The 18,035-nt window shown below is 43.1% G+C and overlaps 1 protein-coding gene across 1 annotated transcript; it reads right to left on the reverse strand.

Moving 5' to 3' along the window:
* Positions 1-11,402: 11,402 nt before the first annotated feature.
* PENK (proenkephalin) lies at positions 11,403-15,612 on the reverse strand. The gene is made up of 3 exons (XM_052703212.1): positions 15,430-15,612; positions 15,021-15,162; positions 11,403-12,575 (listed from the first exon to the last, which is right to left on the reverse strand). Exons 2-3 carry the CDS (start codon positions 15,156-15,158, stop codon positions 11,910-11,912), a joined length of 804 nt encoding a protein of 267 aa, XP_052559172.1. The 5' UTR covers positions 15,159-15,162; positions 15,430-15,612; the 3' UTR covers positions 11,403-11,909.
* Between the last annotated feature and the right edge of the window lie 2,423 nt (positions 15,613-18,035).

Genomic DNA, 18,035 nt, shown 5'->3' on the forward strand with positions numbered 1-18,035 from the left:
ACTGAGATATCGCCTAGGAAAAGAAATTGAGTTTCACAGAGCAATTTCAATTACATTGTTCTTTTGCATAAATACAAAATATATCTAAAGACTTGTTTTTGCAAAAGCTGGCAGCTTCTTACCTGTAGGATTAAGATAAGTATCATCTGCTAGATCCTACACTCCAGATGCTTCATTCCAGAGTTCTCAATATTATTTCAGATTTTTAGGCTTGTTAATATGCATCTTATACATGAATGCCGTGGCAACAGCTATAGAGTAGTTTGTTTTCATAGTGAATTGATTTAACTGAAGAAAAAGAGGACTGAAAACACTGGAATGATATCAGCCTTACAAAGAACAATTTTGCTCTTTAGCATAAAATGAGATTTGCTGTTTCATAAATCGGGCAATAAGAATGTATCCATGCAGCATATATTTTGCAAATGACATACCATATTTTTATTTGTGAGCAAATGACCAACATGCTGGAAAGCATGACCCTACAGGTTAGAATCTTGGTATTTTTTCTCATATTTTGACCAGACCTTTTCCTGTACGGCACTCAGTAGCTTACACATCCTTTTCATGGTAAGCTTTAAATTACTGAAATATATTGGTTGCATGCTGTCAAACAGGCAAAAAAGGTCTAAGATCCATGCTGAATTTTGTATTTGCACAAGTATTCCTCAAAACAATGAAATGAAAAATAGTTGCCAGACTGAACCGTGCAGTAACTGAGAAAAACAAAAATCTTTGTGTCCCCAGAGAGTCACTTCTAGGAATCATCCAGGATCAGGAAGGGCAGATGGCTCGGGCCTTTCCCCAGCTGATCAGGCACACGCCATGCCACCTCCCACAGCCCGTGTGCTGCCCAATAATAGACAGTGCGCCAGCACTGCCGAGGCTCAACTTATTAACGAGACAGCTGTCTCAGATGGCTGTGTTTTCAATTGGAACAACAAAGCTCATCCCTAAACCCTTCACCAGCCTCCCACCTGCCCTCAGCCACCCCAGAGTGGCCCTGTCTGCTGTGGTGTACCCCCATGTACCCCTCACCCCTCTGTTGCCAGGCCCTGTCCCTGTGCCCAATGCTCACCGCTGCTGCCCAGCTGCCTTGTCTGCACCCTCTGTCTGCTGTGCCCTGAGACCCATGGCTCAGCTAAGCCCTGCCCACCTTCCTGGGCTTGGCTTGGTGGGTTGGGAGGAGATGGATGAGCCTAGGGCAGGCTGGCCTGGTGCTAGCAGTGACAATGAATATCTCTCATCCTGTCCTAATGATACACAAGCATGCTGTCACACAGCCTTCCAGGCCCAAAATGCAATGGATGGCCCTGAGTCATGGCATCTTGCTCAGGGCTTGGGGACAGTCCTGGTCAAGAGCTTGGAGATTCCTTTCCACTTGCTGCCTTTCCTCCCTCTACTGTGGACTGGCTGTAGGTGTGAAATGAAATACTGCTTCTTTTGTAACGCAAATGACTGATCTCCAGCTTGCCTGTTCGCTGGAATGGGATTAAAAAGGGGGACGCTAATCATAAATATCTCCATGTGAAACAGCAAAACTGACTGTCATTGCTTCACCCTTTCAAGATGAGAGTTGTGGTTCCTCAGTTTTTCACACAGATTTAAGCCCACAATCCTGCACTGCTGTCATGTCACTATTTTCTTTTTTTTTTACAAGAAGTGAAAGACTGAATAAAAATTGGCATTTCTACTGAGCTTTCTCACTTGTGCTTTTTTTTGTTATCATCTCAGTTTGTCATGATCACCGTGACATTTTCCACACGCTGGTTATATAAAAAAGCAAATAAAGAGGGCAGTACTTTTTGCACTTTGCATTTTGAGTAAGTGATACCACAGGTCTTGCTCACAGAGAAGCTGTTCAAATGGATTTGAAGAGAGTCACAGATCGCTCTCATTCAGATACTTCTGTTGCAAATGCAATTCAAATCTTAGATTACAGCTTCTGAGTAGCCACCGGACATTCTTCATTTCTGTCACTGAGAGTAACAGAAATATATGTAATTTGAAGTCACATTGATAAGTATGGCAGAGAGTTCTACTCTTTCACTGCTAACACCATTTATATAGGAGTTTTGTACTTAAATGCACAATTAGTTGCTGCATATTCTGTTTAGATCGCACAAAAAGGTGAAACTGAAGTACAGTCTTTAGGACTGAAAGCAGAATCTCAAAGATTCAGTGCAGTGTAGTTCCCAGCAAGAAGCTAATGAATGCAGCGTCAGTGGGTAAGCTAACTTGAAGCACATGTTCTACTGTAACCAGCAATTATGTAAGAAATGCAACCGGTTACGGGACAGGAACGTGAAGTGATTCAGAGCTGAACTCCCTGTTATGAAACAAACCAGTGGAGACACTTGTTTACTGGGACAAGGTTTCAAAGCAAACTGCATCATTAAGGAATTGTGTTGCACCCAGAACTTTGCAAGCCTAAAGGTAACTGCGGTATACCTTTTAGAAAGCATATCCTTCACAAGTATGCAAACACACAGCTTTCCTGCTCTTATACTGACCTGACCATCCAGTTGTCATTCCATATGTAGTCAAGACTGGAATGATCACAAAATCGCAGAATTGCAGGGGTTGGAAGGGACCTCAAGAGATCACTGAGTACAAACCCCTACTAAAACTGGTACCCTATAGTAGGTCACACAGGTAGGTATTCAGAAGGGTCTTGGATATCTTCGTAGGAGACTCCACAGCCTCTCTGGGCAGCCTGTTCCAGTGCTCTGTCACTCTGTCATCTGATGATTAATAACTTAATTAATACCTAACTTAGAGGCTTCAGTGTAGTAAGGGAGGGTTATACAAGTGACAAGGAAGTTTGAGGATACCCTGCATTCTTAGAATAGGTTGCATTCCACTCACCACCAGGTAGACTTGATTGCTTTTTTAGAAACTGATTAAACATCTGGAAACCATGAACACGTAAGGCTTTTTGTCACCATTTGTCCCAGTTTTTCAAAATGTTGAACTTTGTTGTCCAACAGAAACTTATTTTTCTGGCTGCTGTATGCATGGCAACTTCTCCACAGTTTCAGACTTCCCTTTTTGTGCAGTAAACTTCAAATGGCTTGTAGCAAAAGCTCCAGTTCATAAATAGTTGTAAAAATACAATAAATAAAGTTTCTACAATATTTGACTGCATTAAAATACAAAACAAAACAAAACAAATAATGCTGCAGCCAGTGAAGCCAAGTACACAGTTCTATGAGAGGTGCTGATTGACTTTCCTGTAATTAAACTTCAGAAGGCTAGCGTTAATTTTTTAATCTTTGTGTTATTGAGAAGGTGAAGATGTTTATTTGCAAACAGGTGCAGTGAATGGTAACAAGATGTATCTTGACCTTTGAGCTGCAATGTACGTTCTAACTAAATATTAATAATGAATAATGATTATTATATTCTGCAGCTCTTAATGCCTGGTTATTAATTATGTATCAGCATATTAGTAAAGCATTCATATATTATAAGTATTTAAAACTTAAAAATGTACTGCCAAAAGTAAATTCAAAACAAAAAGGAAAAGGTAGAATAAATTAACAAAGTGGTTGATAAACAGTCATTTTACTGGACAGCTGGATGACTTGCATTTGTCTTTTTAGAACTTAAGCATTCACATGCTGCAAAGTGCTGCATCAAAAACGTGCTTTGATAAATATAGACAAACAAAATGAAAACTTATTTTTGCAAACACTAATACTGCCTTGGATCTCTGCTGAATTTGTGGAAAAATATTATTTCAGACAGTCAAAATTATTTTTATGTCAGCATCAACAAGTAATGTTGTGCAGATCACGTCATAAAGTAATATGTGTTCATATATTTGGAGATTAAAAAAAACCAACTTAACAAATATGCCTGAGGTGAACTATTAGTAAGGGCTGGTAAGAATCACAGAATGGCCTGGGTTGTAAAGGACCACAATGATCATCTACTTTCAACCCCCTGCTGTGTGCAGGGTCACCAAACACCAGACCAGCCAGGCTGCCAAGAGCCACATCCAGCCTGGCCTTGAATGCCTCCAGGGATGGGGCATCCACAGCCTCCTTGGGCAACCTGTTCCAGTGCATCACCATCCTCTGAGTGAAAAACTTCCTCCTAATATCTAAACTCAACCTCCCCCATCTTAGTTTAAAACCTTAAATCTGTCTTGTAAATCTCCCATCTTAATTTAAAACCATTCCCCCTTGTCCTATCACAATCCACCCTCATAAACAGCCATTCCCCCTCCTGTTTATACGCTCCCTTCAAATATTGGAAGTTCACAATGAGGTCTCCGTGGAACCTTCTCTTCTCCAGGCTGAACAAGCCCGGTTCTCTCAACCTTTCCTCATAGGAGAGGTGCTCCAGCCCTCTGATCATCTTAGTTGTCCTCCTCTGAACCTGGCTGAAATGCTCCACGTTCTTCCTGTACTGGGGGCCCAGGCCTGGACGCAGTATTCCGGATGGGGCCTCACAAGAGCCAAATAGAGGGTGACAATCACCTCCCTGCTGGCCACCCCTTTTTTAATGCAGCCAAGAACAGAGCTGGCCTTCTGGGAAAAGGAAAAGGAGCTTTCAGCAGGCCATTAGTGTTCAGTGATATTTGTGGAATGAAGTTAAAATGAAAAAGTCCAGGTCAGTAGGACTTGAACAAGAAGTATATAACATCGGTCTGTGGCTGATTTAATAGTAACTCAGGATGGGATATAACGTAAAATATGGGATGCCCTTATTACAGAGAATATTGACAGCCTTAACTCCCTAGCTCTTCTCCAGATATTTTAGCTTTCAGAAGGGTAGAGAAGACTCAAACTGCCTTCCCAGTAGCATCAAAACATGCTTCTAATCCATAGAGGTAAAAGGTGTCTTTCTGAAATTTCACCAGACATCTAAGGCTTAACCTAAAAGTAATCAAAGTAGTGGTTTTATTGATTCATTACAATGAAATTAAATCTTCAGCATGAACTTAATGTATGACAGGTAAGTATTTTTTTTCTAAAAGCTTTGACCAAAACTCAAGACTATGAGTGAGCACCCAGGAGGGACTAAGCTCCACAGTGAAGCCAGTCATTTCGGCCTCAAGATGAAGTTGATAGGGACAGGAGGGAGGTGTCTCCATACCTTATAAACGTAGAAACAAAACTCACAAAACTTTTTTATTTTATTCTAGATGTAAGCATGATCCTTCCAACAGTAATAGGAAATTACTGGACCAGGATCTCTTTTCCTACGCTTTTTTTTCTGCTAGCAGTTTCAGTATACTTCATCACACAGCTAACCAAACTAATTTAATTTCTAATCCATATGTTGATGTGAAAACCATGAGTTGCTGTATGAAGTTGCTGTTGCAATACTGCTGGGGCATGATCCAGAAGATGGGTTAATTACAGACTACTGTAGTTATGGGAGGATTTGTATTTCTCATAGGAACAAAACAAGGCTTTTACTATTGTAAAGATGAGTTTCAGCCATTCTACTATGAGCCTACAGAGACTTTGTTTCTCAGATATCTACAGCAGTGTAAGCACGCCTTGGCAGACACACTTGTGCCACCTGCTGCTCATCTGCACCTTCTTAAAATGATGCAGGTGCTTAATTTCTGCCAATTGGTAATTACTATGTTGGCCAATGGGTAATGTCACTCCATGGCTGAGATGCTTGCAATGTATCCCTGCCCAGTACCTAGGCTGTGCTCCTGATGACGTGGTACTACCCAGATGTGGTATCCATGATAGTGTAATTGTATCAGTGTTGTCCCTGAAGGCATTTAAAGGATTCAAGCTACAGAACTCCAAATCCCTAGAAATGTATGCCATTTGGAAAAATGTGGATTCTGTTCACTGTACTCTTCACAAGCAAAAAAATGAACAGAAGCCTTGCTGACAGGTTTAGGCAAATGAGCAGAGGAGAAAATTATGAAGTTTTCTCATGTATACAGGCAGGTCAAAAATAAAGGTGGCTTTATATCCCAGGTTGAAATGATTACATTCTCCAGGAGGAGAAAGTGGGGAGGAGAATGGTGTCTTTTATAAGTTAGTCAGACATACAGGTTCCTTTCTCATGCAGTCTGGCTAGCGAAAGGTTGAGGGAACTGGGCTTGTTTAGCCTGGAGAAGAATGCTCAGAGGAGTATTGCTGCTCAGGGAGGAATTCACTTTTGAGACTGGGATTTCTGAGCTGGATTCTGGACTCAAACAACAGTGAGACAGTACAGAGCAGAAGGCAAAGGGGATGTTCTGATCGATGTCTGGGCACTTAGGAAGACTTGTTACTATATTTTACAGTAGTTGGAGCATTCTCAAAGCATGACCTTTAACTACCAAATAGCCTGAAAATCACCAAACAAAAAATGATGATGCCAGGAAGCAGTGAAATCAGGAGACCAGGGCAACTGGAGTGTACTAACAGCGTTAGGATTCACAGATCTCTTCAAAGCTATACGGTATTTTGAGGGACAGGTATCTTCAGTAGTGAGGGCTATTACTCAGAAAATTATTTATCTGGGAAGTATTTCTCTTTACCTATTGCTATGCTTAGCTATTTTGCCTCAGATTAATGTCAGTGATTTAATTGCTCTTTTCATTAAGATGTTGAGAAAACTGATGATGGTGTTCACATTTCCTTGAACAAGGTAGAAGAGCAGCTATATCAGCATGACCTGTCTCTCTTGGCCAGGCCTCACCAGTGAATTGAACCTCTTGAGGACAGACAAGAGCTTGTGCTAGAACAGCGAAAGCTGGTAGCTTTATGTTTAAAAGGTGTTGGCGGTATCTATGTGCTGTGAATGGCCATGATGCAGTGAGCAGGCTTATTTTATGTAGTGCTGGTGAAACTCCTTGTGTCTAAGAGATTACTGGGTAATTCAGGGGGAGCAACTGGCACTATTCTTCATATAGTCCAAGAACCCCATTCAAGAAATTCTACTCTCTTCTGCTATGGAAAAACTCAGTATGGTAGATATCTATGAGCAAGACATCACCTGTATTCTGGATCTTGCTGATCCAAAATTTAAGTATGCATGGGTTCCCATAAAGGTTCTGTGCTTCGGCTAGTTTCTACTACTCCTGTTCAAATGGAAGCTGACAGCTTTTTTTTCTGACTGACAGGAAAAGAATGAGTTAATTTCTTTCTGAGAATGAGATTGTCACATTAACTGTGTCATTAGCTGTCACAGCACGCTGTATTAACAAGAAGTACAATACAACCCCGTTCTTCTTCTGAATAGTTTTTTAGATGGGGAAATGTGGTGCAGCAGAAATTTCAGCCCCATTTTACACACTTCTCAGCTAGTTATTTGCAGAAATGAAAATGGAATTCTGGAGAAATGTGCAAGGCCCACTGGAAAATCTACTTACACTGCAGATCATGGCAGAAAAATACAGTTGTCTATATTTTAAGAAATGCTTATGTGTCTTATCTGACTCAACTGCTTTTATGAGACAGATTCACCTGTCATTTAGACTTCTGTTGCCATTGTCTTCTTCTCACAAAAGAGAAAAAAAAGCATTACCCAAATAATTGTTTTAGAATGTTTGCAGAGACATTAAATTAAAGATTTAGGACGCAGATTCTCATAGGAGTGAAGGAACAGCTTTCATAATTCAGCATGCTGTAATTAGAGACTGCAGTCACAAAGATCTTTGGTCAGAGGTCTGCATGTAGACCCCACTGCAAATTTGGGTGCACATCAATGCACACATTGTAATGTACTCAGAAAACGAACTGTTGCACAATCTTTTAGTAACACTCATTGAGACTGTGGAAGGACAAAAGGAATAGCAGAAAGGCAAGAGGCAAAGATCACATATGCTCATACACATATAGGAGCCTCTCCTAGGAAGAAAGGTTGAGGGAGCCGGGCTTGTTTAGCTTTGAGAAGAGAAGGCTCCATAGAGACCTCATTGTGGACTTCCAATATTTGAAGGAAGCGTATAAACAGGAGGGGGAATGGCTGTTTATGAGGGTGGATTGTGATAGGACAAGGGGGAATGGTTTTAAATTAAGATGGGAGATTTACGAGACTGATTTAAGGTTTTAAACTAAGATGGGAGAGGTTTAGGTTAGATATTAGGAGGAAGTTTTTCACTCAGAGGTTGGTGATGCACTGGAACAGGTTGCCCAAGGAGGCTGTGGATGCCCCATCCCTGGAGGCATTCAAGGCCAGGCTGGATGTGGCTCTGGGCAGCCTGGTCTGGTGTTTGGTGACCCTGCACACAGCAGGGGGTTGAAACGAGATGATCATTGTGGTCCTTTTCAACCCAGGCCATTCTATGATTCATACACATAAAGACATTGATTTCTATGAGAATGTTTAGCACTGACAATCTTCATACAAGGGTATGCCAGACTTCTCCCTGGGGAAGCAGCAGAGTGCAGTGCTTTTTACAAAACATTTAGCACAGTGATGTTCTTTTGCGATGACCTGTTAACTCTGAGAGATTTCATTGTGTGCTTTCAGCGGGGCTTACAGTAAATGCTCAATTTAGGTAAAGTCACGATCTAATTAAACAAATTCACTCTGTATCCCTGCTGGGCTGTTCAAGATTTGTCTGTCAAATATCTCTAAGCAATTTTGTTTTCTATAGCAACAGTTAATTGGATATGTAACTGTCAGTGTGCTTTAAATGAGGCTGATGGGATTAGTAATTGAATGCTTGGATTAATGACTTACAGCTGGCTTTGCTATGCTGTTTGTTGTTTACAGCAGGGTTCAGGATATCTCCCCAGCCTGAGCAGGCAGGGGGAGTAGTGGACTATAACTGCAATACACCTGTGATACAATGTTCTTTTCCCCAGGCTGAACAGCCTCAGCTTAGCCTTTCCTCATAGAGGAGATGCTCCAGGCCTTTTATCATCTTTGTGACCCTCCACTTGACTCCTTCTAGGAGATCCCTGTCTTTTTTTGATAATACTTAATAGTTTAATAATAATTATTTCAGTATATCAAATTAGAACATACTTGTGTTCTTACGATTATTCTATCTGGGGAACCATTATCTGAAACAGTGAACATTTATGTTATAATTTCTTGTATTTATGAAATGCTTATGAACAATTATAAAGTATTATAATCATACCTACAAATAATTACAAAGTAATTTTTGTAATAACATTTTAATAGCTATTTACTGTATATTGTACTACATATTAAATATAGTTTAACAGTAAATATATAGAAAATTCAAAGTTGTGCTTTGCATGTTTCATCTAATAGAATCTGCCAGGCTCATCTGAGAATGCACAAAGTAAGATGTGGGAATAGCACAGTGACCTTTCCTCATTGTCTTAAGATTTCAGCTTAAGCTTTAAGGCAGAGCTCCAGCTGCATGCAGTGTTGCAGTCAGAAACCATTCTGGGCATTAGCTTCTCTCTCACTCATGATCTACCCCTCTATGTGAATTCCATTTGATTCAGGAAATCCTTTTTTGCATCCTTGCTCTAGTTAGTACCTATTAAAAAGCCCAACTCATCCTTGCTCCACCTCAACTAGGCTATCTTTTTCTTTCAATTTCTTCCTAGTGCAGAAGCATTAAGCCCTTTGGCAGGACTGGATCCTTCCACACATTGTTATTCATATTCAGTTTTTGTTATACTTAGTATTCAGACCAGTGATGTCATGTGTGGCTTAACTCTGGATACTGACTGCCATGTAAAGATGCCGGGAACAGTGATAAAAGCCAGGGAGAGGGAAGGTAGAATCTGGTTTTTGGTCTCAGGGTGACATTTCTTCCTTGAGAATATCCTCGTAATTAATGTTCTTTCCAGATACCAGGCTTTCCTCTTTTCTACTTTCATTTCAGTAAAGCTATACAGCTGTTTCAATAATCATTTGGAGAACTGACAACCCCGGGGATGTTCTATGAGAGGAAAATTATGGGATCCTTACAGAACATGGACCAAGAGTGAGATGCCCTCACACCTGTATCCAGTTAGGTGTACTTAATGTACTTTCTTACTATGTAAAATAAGAGGAAACAAAATAATTCATTCTGCAAGGTACATGCTAGATCACTTCAATTTTGGGAATTTCATTCCTCCTTAAATCATAAAATTGTTAACTAAGAGGGATGGGTGACAACAGCTGGTAAACCTTTGGCCACTGCCAAATCAGTGCAACAGTTTCAATTACATTACAGTGCTCATTTCAATTAAAAGACTGGCATGAGCCTCTCTTAAACTAAATTGGGAGTGAGCTCTAGGGAGAAGTGAATAAATGTTGGAATATAAGAGAGAAACTGCATTGTGATTTTAGTTCTTTATGGAGTGTGATTTTCAAGCACACCTGTTGCTGCATGCCCCCCACAGCCTGGCTTGCATTGTGGCACAGCCTGAAGTCCTTCTGGACGAAACCCTACAAGACGATGTGTTCCAGGAGCCCATTCCACATTCTTCACCTGTGAGTGGGCAGGATTTTGGCTGCTTCAGAGAATGCTCTGAAGGCCAAGGCAAAAGTTATCACAACTATTAGGCTTATAAGTGTGTATTTGGACACTTCACTCAGACTAATGTTTAAAAGTACTGAGTACCTAGAAAACCCTGCTGTCTTGAAGTTAAAGTCAGACCTTTAAGCTGCTTCCTATGCCAGTAGGAATTACTGTGCAAATCTAAGGTACAGACACCAAGCCCTGAGACAGGGGTGGTTTTAGACATCTAGCTCCCACAGGCTATTTCAATAGTAGTCAGATATTTAAACAGCTTTGAGAATTTTGTCTATATAAATGTTAAGTGTAAGACCTGTGGTTTTAAATGTCTTGACCGTATGACCTGAAATTACTGTCAGTGTGAGTGGATAAGGAGATTTTTATCATACTAATGTGTGGGAGGTAATGAGCAGCTGTAGGTGGGGGAAAAGTGCTGACACCTGATCTAGGAAGCTAAGAGAATAGTCAGGCAGAAATATACAAGGAAGCATAAATGGGGGTGGGAGCCGCCCTTCACTGCAAATGCTGGAAGACTGGTGATGGGTTTCCCATCTATTCTCATACATACTTACACTGCCTTCATTTGAAATAGACAAGACTGACTAGCAATTTCCCATATTTCAGTAATGTAAAAGTGCTTTATAGCAGCTGAGGAATCAAACAGAAAATTGCTCCGTAGGAAATCATTTATCAGGTGCTCCGTAAATTCAGAATTTTGATTTTTTTAAATGAAATTTTTGGTCATGTTTATTGTGCACCAATTCACTTACTGGTGATTAAGTCAGTGTCTGTAACTTAAAGGCCAAACACACAGTCTTACATGGGATGAATGCAACAGCTGTCACTAAACAATTGTGGCATTGTGTTGTGAACTAGAGAAATGTTTTTAGAGCTTTAAGTCAAACATGTTTATGAACTGTTTTCACGTGAAATGGTTAAGGACAGTGAATTCAGCTAATTGGTTAGAATGAGAGCAAATAGAGAAAATACAATAATATCCTCTTTAGAGCATATATTTATTATTCTGGTATTCTAAGTCGTTGAGAAAACTAAAAACAAAAATTCATTTCAGGTGTTGTGTGTGCAGTACAAATTCTGTAATTACAGAACAGTTTGGTGTTACTACGCTCACCATTAAGAAAAAAATGATATGTTTGATTAAATAACAGAGAAAAAAGCATTTCAGAATTGATGCAATTAGGATGAAGAATTTATTGTATATACGGTAAAGCAATTCTACTGTAGACGTACTTCCTGTTTAAAGAAAATGAATACAGTAATCAAAATCATTTTAGCATGGAAACTACAGCACAGACGGAAACTTGACTAAAACAGGAATTAGTTATTTGACTTGAAAGAACACAGGACCTGGAACAATAGATCACAGGTTGCATCATTAACCAGGACGGTAAAAAAACTGTACAATACAAGCACACATTACAATAAGTTATGACCAATAAGGCAGTCTCTCTCATTTAGGACAAAAGGGATAAAGGGAAAGGTATTAAAATCTCATAAATCCACCGTATCTCTTTTCCATCTCTGGGACCTCTTTGGAATAAGTTTCCCCATCTTCTTCTGAAGGGAGAATGGAATCAGCGAAGCGCTTGAGAAAGCCGCCGTACCGTTTCTGGTAATCCAGCCACCACTCTGGCCTGCCCACTCTTCTCATGAAACCACCGTATCTCTTTTGCAGCTCCTTGGCTTCATCTTCCAGTTCTGGACTGCGCTTTATGCTTCTCATGAAACCGCCGTATCTTTTGCTGACGTCTCCATCATTTTCATTTATTCCTCGGTAATGCGCCGCTTCAGGGTTATCCCCTGCTCCTAAAAGCTCCTTCAGCAGATCAGAGGAATTAGCCAGGGCATCGTCATCTGAGTCCTTCTTCATGAACCCTCCGTACCTCTTAGCCAGGATCTCTCCTCCATTAGCTTCATCCTCTGACTCTGGGTGGTAGAGCTCATCCATTTTCTTCATGAAACCCCCGTATCTCTTCATGAAGCCCCCATATTTCTTGGCAAGCAGATGGTTCTCATCCAGCTCTTTTTTGTCTCCTGGAGCAGCGTTTCCATCCTCAGACAGGTCCAGTTTTGTCAGCTGCAGCAGCTCCTTGCAGGTCTCCCAGGCCTTGGCAGAAGGCAGCTTTCCTTCACATTCTAGTGTACATGCCTGTAAAACAGATGTGGTTTACTGAGGGTGATTCGATAGTAACAAACCTTGTCTTAGCTCCTCTTCTTTTTAAAAGACCACAAGGGAGCTTCTCTAAAGAGAAGCTGAGTGCCTTGGAAAGACTACTCTTTGTGCCTAAAGTTTTTCATATCCTTTTGTGAAGGAACTGGCAATACCTATTTAAGGGAGGGAATAAAGCTGGGTTATTGCTCCTGAATTCCAAGGCCATCTCTAGGATTCTGTTTCAAAGACAGCCCTTGCCTCTCCATTACCAGGGTGAATTTTTATGAGCTACTGTGTTTAATAGTGGGAATTTATAAACCAGTTGTGGTTCACTGCATAATGAATGTGCATCATTAAAAGTAACACTCAGTTATGTTACAAAAGAAGCAGGGGAGTGGAACTAGATGACCTTTAAAGATATTTTCCAACTCAAGTGATTCTGTGAAGCTTTGAGGTTGTGGAAGCACTCAAGGCCAGGCTGGATGGGGCTTTGGGCAACTTGGTCTAGAGGGAGGTGTCCCTGCCTATAGCAGAGGGTTGAAACGAGATGATTTTAAAGGTCCCTTCCAACCCAAACCATTTTATGATTCTATGATACTTGGAATAAATCAAACAGCATCACTGTTGCAAAGAGGCCAGCTGAATCACACTGTTCTGCACCTTCAATGCAGTGCATGGCTCTAAAGGCTGTATTTTTGTATAATACAATTTGTTGATTTATGGAGCATATCTTTCATATGTGTGCCAATTCTAATGAAGATATACAGACTTTCTTAGGCAGAATCAAACATCTGGTTTTGCTGGCTTGACTTAGAAGGCAGTGATCAACAGAAAGGGGAAAAACATCCTGAGCTGTGTTTGACAGTAAAGAAAATTTTTCATGGCAAGAGTTATCAAAGTTTTCAGCACTTGCACGCATCTCAGGTAACCAGTTAATAGTAACATACATATTAGCTCCCATCTCTGTTGTGTTGGGGAGTTTACTTGTGAGACCAAACTCTTCAGCTGCAAAAAGAAGAAATCATCAAGTTTTTCAGTACTGGAAACAGTTATTTTGTCTGGATGATGTTCTCTAAGGATCTCAAACAGTTTGGAAAGTGTGAAACTAAATATCAGCACAGTTTTCTCTTAACATCTTTCTGACCAGTTCACTACCTCTGATCTTACCTGTCTACTGAGCTCGCTTTTATCCTGAGAACTTGGCACACAATTTTTGATATGATTACAAGAAAATGAAATGGACTTCTGTACTTTGCATCACAGTGATTTATTTTATCACACACTCCATGCTTATTTCTATATGCTATACTTGTGCAATAAAGCGAATGTGATCTCAGCTTCAGCCTGGCTTTGAAATTGATTTAAATCAAAGCAAGAATAAATCTGTTCTTCCCTTCTCATTAAGTTTAAACAGCCTATTGCCAAATGAACGTATATGAATGACCAGGTTATATCTTACAGATACAACATGATAAAATCAGTTCTGATGTTACCAGACACCAGTATCCAGAAACATTTGCCTCCAGAAACTGTACCTGGATAAGAAATACATGTTATGGCACGTTGCTTCTTTTCCCATTTAAACTAATAAGTGTTGCTAATGGGTGGAAATGTAATTCTTGAATAACTGATGAAAGTATGCAAAGGAAAATGTCTACACTACATAGACACCCACAACAAACACACAGCCCTCCTTCCAAAAAGGCAAGCTGCCGCTTCTTTCTGGTTAGCATTAAAGTCGAAGCTTCATTGAAATCTGGAACATATGAATGCAGACCAATATATACAATGTAAACAGAACTTCTTCAGAACCATCCTAATACTATAAACCCACTGTGGTTACCAGAGAGTCCTTCCTTTCAGAGCAAGCACTTCAAGCAGAAGCGCTCAGTGCTCCAAACTCTGCACAGAACAGCCCCAATCCTTTCTTTTTACTCCCAAACAACCAGTGAGACCTTAAGAGGAAAACTTTCCTGAGCGCTGAGAGGTGCTGAGAGTGCGGCAATCTGCGGCCGGGAGCTGCGGTACCACCGGCACCGGACCCCGATCCGCCTGTGCTTACATTGCAAGTTGTGCTGTATCTCTGACTGCATTATCGAATAATTTCAACGTCATGAAATAATAATAATAAAAACATTCTGGAGCTTTGTAACGCGATTTACCTCGGGAGGAGCTAAAATGTCAGAGGGATGACTACGGGCACGCTGCTAATTCCATCACCAGCGCAATAAAAGACAGCGATGCTCCGGGCGGACTCGGAGTTCGCCGCGAGATCCCGTTCCCTTCAGCCCCAACTCGGTTCTTCCCCCGCTGCCCGAGGCTGCCCGGCGAGGGGACCCTGCGCTGTTTCCTTCCAACCCAACTCCGCTGTCCCCCTCGCCCCGTCCCTCTCCGTTCCCTACCCCATCCCCTGCCCTCGTCCCGTCCCGCCCGGCCGCTTACCAGCGGGTGGATGTCGGCGCGGGGCCCCAGGCGGTAGGCGCAGGCCGCGCAGTCCCGCCCGCAGTCCGCTCGCGCCCGCGGCAGCAGGCAGGTGCTGAGCGCCAGCAGCGAGCAGCCGAGCCGCAGCAACAACGCCATGTGGCTGCAAGAAGGAGAGGTCAGATCAGACGGTGGCCGCGGCACCCTGGCACCCCCCCTCCTCCCCTCCCCGGGGCTGGAAAAAGCTCAGCCGACGCTTTTTCAACCGCATTCCGCGTGCAACTCTCGCAAGAGCAAGAACGGCTGCCGTCCAAGAAAGCACTCGTCCCAAACCCCTCACCGCACCCCCCTCAAAGCCCGAGCCTCGGCTCCCGCCTGAGCCCGGCGCTGCATCCCCGGCAGAGCCGCCCCGACGGCGCGGGGCACTCACACAGCGCTCCCCTCGGGACTCGCGGCGGTCGCTGGGCAGCGCCTCGCTGCTGGAGCCTCGGCGTCGAGCCGCGGGTGTTTGTAGCGGGGCTGAGCGGCCAGCGCCTCCGGAGCAACTCCAGAGGGGGGAGGGACGGACAGCCCGCGGCTTCTACCGGCCGAACCGAGCCGCGCCGAGCCGAGCGGAGCGGGTGCGATGTGTGAGGAGCGGGCACTTTATAATTAGGGAACGCGGGCAGAGCGCGGTCTCCCCCAATCGCCGCCGGGCTCCCGCTGACGCAGCACCTACGACATCCCCCTCGACCCCCCCAGTACCGCTGCTCCCCTTTACGGGTGGCTCCGGCGGGGTGGGCGAGAGCCCCGGCCGTCGGGACAGGGGGCTCCGGCGGAAGCGTGCAGCGTCGGCGTGAGTCAGGGGCAGCGTGGCCCTGCGGAGCAATTTAAAGAGTTTTGTTTTTTTTTCTCCTGGAGTTTCTATGTGTGACCATTTTCCTTCCCAGCCCTCTTTCTGCCAAAGCAAACAAGTGCTGCTCTGCAGCTCTCTGCCTCGAGGTAGACCCTCGCAGTGGAAAACGTTCTCTGCATTTGCTGCCCTTTGAGTTCATCATTTGTGGGCCTAAGTGAAGGGACTTTACACAGTCTGCTGAATGAAATTCCATAAGGGTACCCTTCTCCCAGGGGAAGAGGGAGATTTAGAGTGGGTATAGGAGAGATTTAGGCTGGATATAAGGAAGATTTTTTATGCTAAGGTTAGTGAGGCACTGGAACAGGTTTCCCAGAGATGTGGTGGATGACCCATCATCCCTGGAGACATTCAAGGCCGGGCTGGATGGGGCTCTGAGCAACGTGATGTAGCTGTAGGTGTCCCTGCTCATTGCAGGAGAGTTGGAGCACGTGACCTTTAAGGGTTCTCTCCAGCTCAGTAAGAAGAAGACACTTCAGTTTGTGCCTCCCCAGGTCTGAAGCACAGCCAGGCCCTTGTCCTTCAGGACCAACATGGACCCCAGTGCTGTCACTGTATGGAAGTGGTGCTTTCTGCCACCTTGGCCTGTCCATCAGATACTCAGATTAAGGAGGCTCAAGTGCATTCTGGGAGCGGCAGAAGTATATCAAAGACAGCTCTTGTATAAAATCATTGTATATGAAAAGAAAACCAGTCTCTCTATTCCTCAGTAGTCTCAGCCACACTTGGTTAGTGAACCCTCAAGAGACAGGGTAGCCTTTTAACAACCACTGCATGTGTGTACTTGTTTCAGCACTTGGAATAACAGACTAATTGCTGTGCCACTGAGTCAGCGTGTGTGCTGCAGGGCTTTGGGCAGGTACACTGTGGCCTCTTGGCTCTGCCCTGGTAGCATGGCTGGGGAGGCTCTGACTAACTCCAGAGGTGACACATTCACTGCCTCTTTTGCTGTTAGGATGCTCTTTAAAAATAGACTTTTTTCCCCCCAGGTTTTGGACATATCAGATGAATCCTCTGGGTCAAGTACTGACCCTCCCTTTCTGACCATCAGTTCTGTCATCATCTATTGGCTTGTGCTCTAACAGCATGCTGTGGTGGGACAGATAGCTCACTAGGATCATGATTATTCTCCTTCCCACGTTCTGGGGCTGACTGGTTCCCACTGCCACAGCTCTGCATGCAGGCATCTCTACTCAGCCTGCCCACTCAGCTGCTACGTCTGCATCCTCATTTGCTACACTTTTAATGTCACAAATGTATGCAGTCTGGTTGTGACGAAAGCCAGCCAGGGCTGGCATCTCATAGTGCACAGAGAGGCAGATAAGTCCTGCAGATAGTGTTCAGACCTCAAGAGCAGAAGAGATGTGGTGAGGAAGGAGTAAGGCACATACATTGTCTGAGAAAAAGGCAGGTAGATGTCCCTGTTCATTGCAGGGGAGTTGCGTAGAGGACCTCAAAAGATCCCTTCTACCTCAAATGGTTCTATGATTCTATAATTCTGTACCCAGCACTCTTTGGTTCACCTGCTTGTCTCTTTACTCTGCTGGTGGAGTCTTTGCTGCTCCTCATTGTGAGTCCTTATGGGTGGGGTTGTGCATGAGTCCTCTTTGCAGGGGGAGGATGAAAGCAGGAGAGAATTTGAACTGTTTGGACAAAAGAAAACCGAGCAAAAGCTCCATAAAAATTACTTATTGTAGGAGTGGGGAATAATATTTCCTCAGCAACAGAGATCTGAGGAACAAAGAAATAAAGAGGCACAAAGAGAAAGGGAGCACTTTTCACAGCAGTAACGATGATAACTTGTTGCTCCCTACTAACTGGGTAATAACAGAGTCCTGCTGCTGATAAAAGCTTTGGCTTTTATAACATCCAGAACTGCCTCAGACACCAACTGTTTTTTATCTGTCATCTAAATATACCACACAAAGGCAAAATGTTTGTGCTGCAGTAGTTCTTGAGGCCCCAAGGGCTCCGTCGTCCTAAGGCTTGTCCAGACAGCAGACTTCAGCTAGGAAGAGAGGAAGGGAAGATGAAATCCTAATCTTAATGGCAGAGAACTGAGGAACATAATTTGAATGACTTTATAAAACTATGCCAAAAGTGAGCAGCAGAGTTAGAAATTGGAACTCTTGAATTTCACGTTG

This window comes from Tympanuchus pallidicinctus, unplaced genomic scaffold, assembly GCF_026119805.1.
Source record: "Tympanuchus pallidicinctus isolate F22 unplaced genomic scaffold, pur_lepc_1.0 scaffold5, whole genome shotgun sequence".
In the NCBI taxonomy this organism is placed as follows: domain Eukaryota; kingdom Metazoa; phylum Chordata; class Aves; order Galliformes; family Phasianidae; genus Tympanuchus; species Tympanuchus pallidicinctus.